General features: G+C 42.6%; 1 protein-coding gene and 1 non-coding gene across 3 annotated transcripts in view; one reads left to right on the forward strand and one right to left on the reverse strand.

Annotated features, from left to right (window-relative positions):
• The window catches only part of mcama (melanoma cell adhesion molecule a), a 43,047-nt gene extending 34,135 nt beyond the window's left edge, over positions 1-8,912 (forward strand). Inside the window, exons 12-16 of one of the 2 annotated variants that reach the window (XM_041952186.1) lie at positions 179-320; positions 1,232-1,267; positions 4,133-4,262; positions 5,376-5,496; positions 6,522-8,912. In XM_041952186.1, the coding sequence (XP_041808120.1) occupies positions 179-320; positions 1,232-1,267; positions 4,133-4,262; positions 5,376-5,496; positions 6,522-6,524 (432 nt within the window). In that variant the 3' untranslated portion in view covers positions 6,525-8,912. The remainder of the gene's footprint in view (positions 1-178; positions 321-1,231; positions 1,268-4,132; positions 4,263-5,375; positions 5,497-6,521) is intronic. The other variant, XM_041952187.1, reaches the window with a different exon arrangement.
• Positions 4,726-4,797, reverse strand: trnag-ucc. Its single transcript has one exon. It is a non-coding gene; the product is annotated as a tRNA-Gly (tRNA).
• Positions 8,913-10,688: the final 1,776 nt, after the last annotated feature.

A 10,688-nucleotide genomic window follows, 5' to 3' on the forward strand; every position in this document is an offset into this window, starting at 1 on the left:
CACACTTCAATAGTAACCGGTTTGACAAAATCTGTTGGAAATATTTCAGTTAAAAAGTAAAATCCCTCACATCCGTCACTGTTCAGTGTTTGTCTGCAGGTTGACAATAATAACTCGCTGAGCTTCACTTTGCTGACAGTTAAAACCCACCGATGTAAAGATGTTTACTCATCCACAGAACTGGCACGAGGTGGTGAACAAGGCCAACGAGCACATGACCCACAGCGTGGTGTCCGTCAAGGTCACCTCGGACATCAGCGCCCTGTGCAACGCCTCCAACGACATGGGCACTGAGGTCAAGGCCTTCAGCATCAAAGCCAGTAAGAGTCTCTTTCTGTGACTGTGGGTGGATCCACACCAGGGTCTGTTCATCTTTTAGCCTTTTTTAATCCCGACGTGGCAGGACTGTTCTGCTCAGTGTTTGGCGAGTTTAGAAGCAGTGATGTGAAGAAAGTCGAGCGTCTTCGGCTCTCTCGCAGGCTGCATCAGGGATGGAGTTTAAAGCCTCGTTTGCTTTTGAAGCCTTCGTTAATGAGCATCGTGAGCGTCGGGTTTGCTTGCACAGACGTTTTCTCATCAGATTCATCGTTTATTAGAGAATTTAGCCGCCTGTTTCATAATGTCAGACTGTGTACAAGCACGGAATGAGAAGATGTCAAACTGGGAGTCTCATTTGTTCCTGTTTGCTCACAACATGAATATCTGAAGGGTGGGGGTTCAGAGAAACGGCTTTGCTTGTTAAAAAAGGCAGCGCTTATGTTCATCCTGGACATTAATGAAGGCGAGAAAACATGCAAATACACATTTAGGTGTTAATTTTAGTTTAGATCTCTGTTCTGGGCATGTGTGCAAATTAATTCATATTTAATATATGAAAAGCATAATTTGCATATTTAAGCACAACATTTCATAATAAAATAATTGTCTTAATGTAAGTGATGAACTGGGGAGGTTTCATGGTGATAGTTTGGCGTTTTAAGGCTTCAGCAGCCTGTGAGAGAACAGATCAACACTTTTCATCACATAATGGACACTTAAAGCAGCTGTCTCAGCCTTTCAGTCTTGTGAGCTGTGACCCCCCATCACAGGTTATGACTGCACTGCAGCCATTAACCAAAGTGTGATCGTTCCGTCAGCCTCCACCTCCAGAGGAACACGTGTGTGATAACTAAAACAGACGCATTAAATCTGAGGAGTGTGTGTGAATGACTGTTGTTCTGCTTGTTCACAGTTCCCAGCATCACGTCAGCCGCTCCCTTCTCCCCCGGTAAGATCATCGTCCTTCAGTTTCTTCTCTTCTGTCTGAGTTCAGTGTGTGACAGTGAAGGCGTGGAAGACTGCGTGCATTATTTATGGTTTTCATACCGGGACTCTGCACCGGGACTGTCTTTGGTTTGCTGGCAGATCTTCGGACGGCCTGCGGGCATTTTAAATATTCTGTTTGATCAAGAGAGAAAAATCGTAACACCAGCAAATTCAAGCACGGCAGCAGTGATAACGCTCCGCAGGGCTGAAAGCATTATTTGTGTTTCTCAGAGTTTTTTAAACAAATAAGTCAAAAAACACTTTTACTGACTTTTCCAGACAGGCTCGCGTTTTACTGTGGATTTATACGCACCAGGTGAAGTAAAGTCTGAAGGGGGGCATTATTATCTGAGCAGTCACTTCATACCATTAAAATCTTCACTGGCCTGTTGGGAGTCCAACAGGCAAATAAAGGGCATTTCAGAGGGCAGCACGTCCATTAAAGCAGCACAAACAGACTCTGTGCTCGGTCGCTCTCCTCCGTGCTCGCTGAGCTCATTACAGGCCGGTTTAAACGCTTCCCCCCGAGCAGAAGCTTCCTACACACACTCCATAAGAAGTGGAAGATCTGCTGTAAGCGCTGCAGCGCTGCTTTATGACGGCATGAAGCGAGCGACGCCGTCTTCGTCTCTTCACAACGCTGATCTGGATAATTCGGCGCAGCACAAGCAAATAAAACCCAGAAAATAGCAAAATCATTGGTGTGTCACGCGACGGGAGTAGAATAATTTTGGCTCAGCGATGTGAGGAATGTGAGGCCAGACTGTGTGGGAGCAGCAGCATCCACCTGAAATTCAACAGGTGTGTCAGGTGTGGTGTCGCGTACGTCCAGCCAGAGGAGATCATTCACAAGATAAGATGAAACGAATGAAGGCTGAATTCCATTTAGCTGCTTCAGTTTCAGGGTGCTGGTTTAAGCTGATGCTGTATAAATCAAACATGTCGCTCCCTCTCCGTCCTGCCAGTGTAACAATATTAATTCAGTGTAACGACGATAACGCGCTCAGTCATGAACCGCAGTTCAGAGGAGGGAACGTTTAAACGTGCATGTGCTGTGATTTCTTCTGTTCCACGTCCTTTTGTCCTGCTGTGACTCCGTCTAATTAAAAAGATCCAAATCAAACGGAAAAGAAGTCCCAGCTGTGCAGAAGTTCATTTATTCTATCAAAGAACGTCCACGGGCTTCTAAAGCACGTCGCTAATTAACTTCACCAATTTTCCACATTCAGATGAGAAATTTTCGCTACTTTTGTGTGACAGAAAAATTAAAATGGACTTTACTTCACTTGAATTTAGTTTTATCTGCTGCGTTTAACGAGTTACATCAGGTGTTGGACAGTGAGGTGGGGGTTCATCACACCATGGAGACAATATATCATCCTCATCCTGAGCTGAAATAAACTGAAATTAAGCTAAATACGATGCATTTAATTATAAGATAAAGTTGAATAATTGTGAGGTATGAGCCACAAAAGCACATTTCTATATAAATATTTCCAAATAGTTTCATGAATAAGAATTAAAAAGATGCTTCAGAGTCACTGAACTTCACCAGATGTCTTCTCAGTCCTGATATAAACAGGAAACAGGGCTGTAACGCTGCAGTAGTTTGGTTTTTCGTGTCACATGTTTCATGCTGATATTGTTTCCCATCAGTAAACTGCTGACCGCTAACACAAACTGAACTGAACCTTAAGTCGGTCATTTCGGTCACAGATGCTGCGCAAAATAAATGACATTTTTCTGCAGCGCTGCAGCTTTAATGAGACTGAAACCTAACAGACGCAATTTCACGCTCAACTAATTATTTCTTATGGATGAGGAAATGGACTTTGTTAAATAAGCCACTTAAGAAACAAAACAGATGAAATAAAGCAGTTTGTAGCTTCATTATTTTGGAAAAGGTTCTCCACTCATTTAGCATTAATCTGTCATACAGTTGAGGAGACGAATTTTTAAAAAAAAAATGTTTCCCATAATGCAACTGCTAGCATCTTTTATCCTGGTAAATGTTCTCCTTCTGTATCTGAACCCAAACTCACATGTATGTGTAGAATAGCTGAAATGGCCCTTTAAAGGATAACTTTCGCTTTTTACAACCTGGACCTTATTTGTAGCATTAAATACGACCATTTACTCCCCCAGACAACTTTGGTGGCATTTGGAGTCGTTTTGAAGAAATTAGCCCCAGAGGAGCGGCGCGTATATCCGTATAATGCGAGTACTCGGGGCATCCATGCACAGCCTCTATATAACCAGCGGTGGCATGTTATCAACATCCGGCGTCTCTAGACAACTACCTCTGACGTGGATGATGTCATTACCGAACGCCGGGCGCTGCGAGCAGCCAGCCACAACACGGCTGACTCTGCGGCGGTCGGCTACGAATACGCAATAACGAACCATAGCTGTGCCAAACTACAGCTAAACTAGCCGACCGCCGGCTCAGAGGGGAATAGCACCAGCATATCATAACAAAATATTGTAATATGAACGAGTTTCTGCAGATTATGCGTTATATAGAGGCTGCGCATGGATGCCCCGAGTACTCGCATTATACGGATATACGCGCCGCTCCTCTGGGGCTAATTTCTTCAAAACGACTCCAAATGCCACCAAAGTTGTCTGGGTGAGTAAATGGTCATATTTAATGCTACAAATAAGGTCCAGGTTGTAAAAAACCAAAGTTATCCTTTAAAGACGTGCAGGATGCTGTGTGTCATTGATCCACAGTGAAAGTGGTTATGATCAGATCTCAGCAGTTAAAGTTTCTGTTGCTCAGACGACCGATGCTCACCTGTGATTGGTCACTCTCTGTGTTGTGTAGCTGAGGGCAGCGGCGTGATCATCGTGGTGATCATACTGTGTCTGCTGGTGCTGGCCGTCCTCGGCAGTGTTCTCTACTTCCTGCATAAGAAGGGGAAGATCCCGTGTGGACGCTCGGGGAAGCAGGAGATGTGAGTACTGTCTCTCCTCAGTCTGACGACGAACACTTGCTGAACGGACGAATCTGCAGACGTTCAAATAACATGAAGAGACCAACAACAACTAATATCCTGTGTATCCAAAGGCAGATAATGTCTTCTTCCATCATCAGCACATCAGTGTTGCACTGGGTCACATGTTCCTTCATTACACACATGCTTTAATTTATTTATCTGTTCATACTCACTTGAACCCCAAATGTGTATTAATCTGCAGCTGAAAATATCCCCCAGCACGATGTTTGCTAAAGCTACCCAGCTGATAAGGACATTATTGCGCTTTTTCAAAAATAAAAGCATGGATTTTTATATCTAGGTGTGAAGATTTGAGTGGAACAGACAGACAGGGGAGGAAAGATAAGATAAATTAGACTTTATTAATCCCCAGATGGGGAAATTAGGATGTTACAGGCAGCAAGCAATAGAAATAACACTCTGCGATGGCCGGGAATCGAATCCGGGTCAACTGCTTGGAAGGCAGCTATGCTCACCACTATACCACCATCGCTGCCTAAAGCATGTGACTAATACAGGGAAGATTTTGGTCTTTTCATGGGATTTGTTGACACATAATTCAAGAATATTAACGGCTCATCCTTTAATGAAGCCGGGAATGTGACTCTTAGTCACTTAGATGACGTAGTGTTTGAATGTATGTCAGAAATTATTTAAGAAAAGCTTAAAACCTGGGTTTAATTAAAGCACCGGTGTGTGGGATTTAGTGGCATCTAGTGGTGAGGTTGCACATTGCAGCCCCCCTCACCCCTCCCAGTGTAAAACAAGGAAAGCCCTCTTTAAAGTCAGTGATGGTTTGTCCGTTCTGGGCTACTGTAGAAACATGGCGGTGCAACATGGCGGACGCTCCGTCTGTAGATTTGAGGACTCGTTCTAAAGTCACAAAAACACAGCAGTTCTTATTTTCAGGTGATTAAACACTGATGAAAACATAACTATCATTATTATATTACATATCTGGCAGATTCTGTGAGCAGATCCCCTCAATCTTACACACTGGACCTTTAAACAAGAGAAGGAGGATGTTTTTTTTTGTCAGATTTCTCATGAGTCAGCTCTTGTTTCCGTCAGCAGCACCAAAGAGAAGACCACCAAAGATGACATCGTCGTGGAGATGAAGACCAACACAAGCAATGAGGGCGCCGTCCTCCTGAAGGCCGTCAACGGAGACAAAAAGGGCCCAAATGAGCAGGTAACGGATGTGGTGGATCAATGTGGCGTCTTTAATTCACACCAGGACCTTCAGCGTTCATTAGAGCCCCCAGCAGACAAGCTGTGGGCTCTAATGAACGCTACAGAAATGTGATGCATTTTGTGGTAACAGCAGCAGCTTTTCTATCGCTTATAATAAACCTGCAGCATCTGCTAACATGCAGAAAATAAATTCTGATACGAGGACGTCTGGACGACAAACAGGAGCTGAGTTCAGATTCAAACGTGTTTTCCTCTAAACGGCTGCTATTTGTCGCTAGTTAGCAGAATTAATATGAGAATGTTTTAAATGACAGAATAACGTGCAGCACTGTGTCTCATGTTGCTTCTACAAAAACATTAAACATTAAGTCATTTTGGGTAGAAATTTAATGAGATTTCAGCACCTTTCAGATAATTCTGAAGGCATCAGGTTGCGTATGTAGAAAAATGAGGGCGGTGTAGTCACGCCTTCTCTTATTCTACCACTAGGGGACGCCAAAGTGGAGATTTTTTAATTGTCCACGTGGTGCTTCAAAGGAATAGTTGTATACTCTGGTAAATTTGTTAATTGGCTTTCTTGCTGAGGGTTAGATGAAAGATTGATGCTGCTGTCATGTCTGAAGCTGCCAGTTAGCTTAGCACAAAGACTAAAACAGAGAACTCGTCAGTTTTTAGTACAAGACCTGGGATGACGTTACTGCAGCTTTAAACCAACATATTCCAGACTCCACAGTGTCTGAACTTTATCAAACAGAGTATTTTACTGGACATTTAAATGTGTAATTATAATGAAACTGACAAAACTCAGCATGCATTAAAGGTGTTCTGTGATTTTTGGTTGAAAGTCTTTTGCGCTCTCCAAAATGTGAATTGACCGGTGCCGAAATGTGCTGAGCCAAAGTCTCTTATTGCAGAGGAAAACTTACTTAACCTGTACTGTAACTACAGTTACTCACCATCGATCAAATATGAATCAGTCTGCAAACTGTGATTGATTGGTTCTAACCCTTTCTGTCCCTGCAGTAAAGTTCGCGGTGTTCAGACGTGGCGTGCAGCAGGAGGCGGGACACGTGAAGCCAGCAGTCAGTGTGTGTGTGCTGGAGGCCGTCGACGCTCCCACTGATCTGAGGCCTGCGGAGTAACACCACCTCACAGTTCGGACATTCCCCATCATGCTTTGTTCTCGGCAGTATTCACTATATTTACACAGCTACACGCACACACACACGCACACACAAACACACACACACACACACACACAGTTATGTATGTACAGATGTGTATGTTCTTTTGAATGAATGTTCGCTTCTTCGGTTCCTTCGCTGGTTTTGTACTTTTTCCTGAAACCGTGTTCAGCTGTTGGCTGTTGTTCAGTGTGTTTTTTTATGAAAGTGTATATATTATATATATTTTGTTATTAAAGATATTTTGGCACGCAGATGTTCATTTCACGGTAGCGTCTGGGTCATGTGCATGTTGATCCGTGTTCATGGGTCCAGGTGAGTTTCAGGACAGGATATGATGTCAGAGACCAAACAGCTCGTTACTGTGGGGTCACGGTCACACTGAGAGAAGGATTATCAGTTTGATTCATGGCTATATTGGCAGGAGGCGATAGTGAAATTTACCAAAAATGATAAATACTGACGGATGAACCTCTGATCAGCTGTTCCATCATTGGAGACACTAAACCAGTGTCAGTCACACACACTGGCAGCCTTCTTCTGCAAACTGCTGTCCAGCTCTTGTACCTTTTGTAAATACGAGTCGTGTACAGACCTGCTAGTGGAGGCCTTGGACTGTTACTGACGGAGAAAAGGTCGGAGTTTAGCGATCTGCTGTGCCTGTTTTGAGAATGCATCATACACTGAATTTGTTTAGTTTCTTCGGTTTGCTCTGTGTGTTTTCTTTGTTTCCACTGAGAGCTAGTTGGGCCTGAAGCGATGCTCCAGTGTTCGTGCATGTTTAGCATGTTTGCTACAGATCACACATACAGGACCGCTGAGTAAAGCCAGCTGAAGGTTTTCAGGCTGATTTTTCACCTTGCAGTCTTTGCTTCTGTACCGTTTGCAGATCAACCAGCAGAAAAACCCAGAAAGTTGTTTACCAGCACTTGCTCGAAGGTGTTCCCAGAATCCTGATGCAGCTGTAATCAAATGTTTTCTAAAACAGAGTTTCTTCTCCTCATTTTCAAAAGAAAAATGGGTCCATGTAAGTACTGCTTTTAAAAATTGCGTGAAATTGCAAAAACACAACTGAAGCACTGTGGAGAGCATGCTAATCCAACAGGGGGCGATATAACCCTAACCATAAACACATTGGCCAATGAGGAGCTTATCCAATAATCTGTGCTGTGGCAGCGTTGGGTTATGTATCAGCGACCTCCGTAGACCATTCTGACACCTTGGAAGAGTAACTGCCCATTTATGTATAAACATGTCAAAACCTGTTAGCAAGGTTAGCATCAGCGCATGTAAACAAAGAAGATAACGCTGCACACACAAGTCACAGAGTCAGTTTTCCCTCCATTTATGCATCAACACTGCAAACGGAGAGTGAACATCTGATCCAAAAGCTCCGTTTTCAGTGACCTTAAATTGTTTTTTGTGTGGACAAAAGACCAAAATACGTAGAAAAAGTTAAGTTTTTAAAGAATACCCAGCTGTGTGTGGACGAGGCATCAGACTGGGACAAAAACTAAATACAGTTAATTATTTACAAGCTTTAAAAATCTTTAAAAGGGCCATTGAAGATTCTTGAGAAACCTTCAGAATGATAGCAAGTGTTTTAAATGAGCTTCTGGGTTTTATTTTTCAGGAAAATGAATATTTGGATGTAATGAACACAATGAGCTGGTCCGTTTGTCAGATTTGTAGTGAATCAGTTAAAACATGCTGCAGCACCTGGTTGCTCCTCTGAGGGCCTCGTTGTGAATATGATGTGCTGATTGCTCACTGTGTAGGTTATTGTGACTTTGCCCAGATGACTTGCAACATTAACGAAGTAGTGATATGTTCTCTGATTTCTTTTTTCCACTGAGTCGAGGTGTTAAAGTTCAGGTGCAGGACATCCTCAGGCAACAAGAGTCCTCATGTGCGATGTGATGCTGTGGTTCAGAAAAAGTGCACAAAGCCATAACACCAAGCGTCTGCGGGGAGCAGTCAAACGTTTCGGACTTTAACCATAAATCTGCTCCTCGTCGTTTCAGTCGAGTACGAATTTAAAAAAGATTTTCTGTTTATTGCTCTGGATTTTTCACCAGTGGGAAAACAAGCTTGAAACTGAACTTAATTATGTTCTTCTTTTCTAAATGTGTGTAAATTAAGTACTGTACATGTGATTCTTTGATGCTTGCGTTTTTTTTATATTTTTTGCAAGAAAATAATGCCAAATAAAAAGTTTCATTTAAAGAGAGAATGTTTTTCTGTGCTGTTTTTTCTGCAGAGATACGAAGGAGCACTCAGTGTTGGAATGTGATCACTGTTGGGCTTTAGGGCTCAACGTGAACCAGAGCAGCAGAGTTCAGTGTGCTTTGTGTTAGTGCTGCACAGTCCCTCAGTGAGGAGACAGGAAGGAGCGTAGCCTCCAAACCGCTGTCAGCGCGGCCTGGAAATCACTCCAACAGTAGCTCAGATTTCTCGCTGGAGTCTGGAAGGACGAAGGACAGAAAACAGCTCACATCTGCAGTGAATTGAAGCACCTCACAGCTGCCCTCCACTGCAAAACTAATCAGCTTTCCCCTCGTTGTTTAGTGTGAAGTGTACGACTGCAGGTGACGACAACGTGTTTATCTCTGAAATAATGGAGAGCCTTTGAAAAAACACTCTGCAGCTGAAGTGCTGACAGCATGTTTCTTGTTTCGTTTCATTTGCCTTTGTTCTGCTCAAATGCTTTTCTGCCTGTCACAGTGTGTTTTTATTTATACGACCACAAACTTCTCCTTTTAACTCTTAAACTAAATTTGGCTTTAATTTATCAAAGGGCATTTTTTCTTATGCAGTTAGGAAATAAAAGCTATTCTCTGCACTCATGCTGTGGGATGCCATTTTCTCTGTTGCAAATGCAACTTGCAATACAAGCGAAGAGAAGATTTGTTTTGGGCGCCCCCTGGCTGCCCAGAGGCAAGCTGAAAGAGTTTGTAGTTCTTCCTCAACATCAACGTCATCGACTAAATTTACCACCAACACTGATTGGACAGCCAAATAAAACATAGCAAGATTTCTCTTTAACCTCTAATTTTCTAACTATACAAATTGAGGCTAATGTGATGCACACAGATGATGTCACGTGTGTGTTCTGTGTTAATGTCTGTTAGGGGGATGATGATAACATGCATTTCAATTCTAATTGAGAAATTATTATAGTTGTATGAGACTTTCATTCAGGCTTTCTGGGCTTGATATTTTGGTGTAATACCCATCACTGTCGGTAGGTGGCAGCAGGCCGTTGTGCAGCCGACCGGAACTCCGCTTCGCGCTCTTGTTGACCTTTTCGTCGTTGTGCGACACGGAGTCAACGCAGGAGCTTCGTAGTATCGACCTGTGTGCGCATTTAACCTTTCTATCAGGTTAGTGTCACGTATTAACACAAAAAACATACAAACATCATATGTAAGAAGATTTAAATGCATTCCTGGGGGTCTGTAAGTAAGAGTTGTGTTTTATTCTTTTTTTGTGTTTCTGAACCCTATTGTAACCGGATTGCGCTCGTTAGCATGGCGGCTAACTGTTGTTGTACTTTGTGTGTACCTGCTGCTAATTTATTTGGGCTGAAAACTGGAGAGCTCCTGTAACCAGAGTGACTCTGCACAAGTTAATCACTTAGTGTTAGTTAAGTTATTCTAAGTTAATTAGAATATGTATGGTTATACTACACCTTTGCACTTGTTCTTACCTGTCAAAAACCTGAAGAGCATTCAGTTAGATGCTGGGAATTTAATGTATTTTCGCATTGTTCAAAAAGGGACTTTGCCTTTAAACTTTCTATCAGAATAACTTTGTATGGCCGCTTATCTGGGACTTGCAATGCTAATATTAAAATAAATAGATAACTTGAGACTTGCAGACAAACCGTTGACTAAATGACAAGTGTTCTGAAATGAGTAAGAGCAGTTCACTTTCTCTCTAAAAGAAAATGTCAACATTGAATTTCAGCTTATAGTCATTACAGACAAACCACACAGATCAGATG

The sequence above is a fragment of the Chelmon rostratus genome, chromosome 14, assembly GCF_017976325.1.
Source record: "Chelmon rostratus isolate fCheRos1 chromosome 14, fCheRos1.pri, whole genome shotgun sequence".
Taxonomy (NCBI): Eukaryota; Metazoa; Chordata; class Actinopteri; order Chaetodontiformes; family Chaetodontidae; genus Chelmon; species Chelmon rostratus.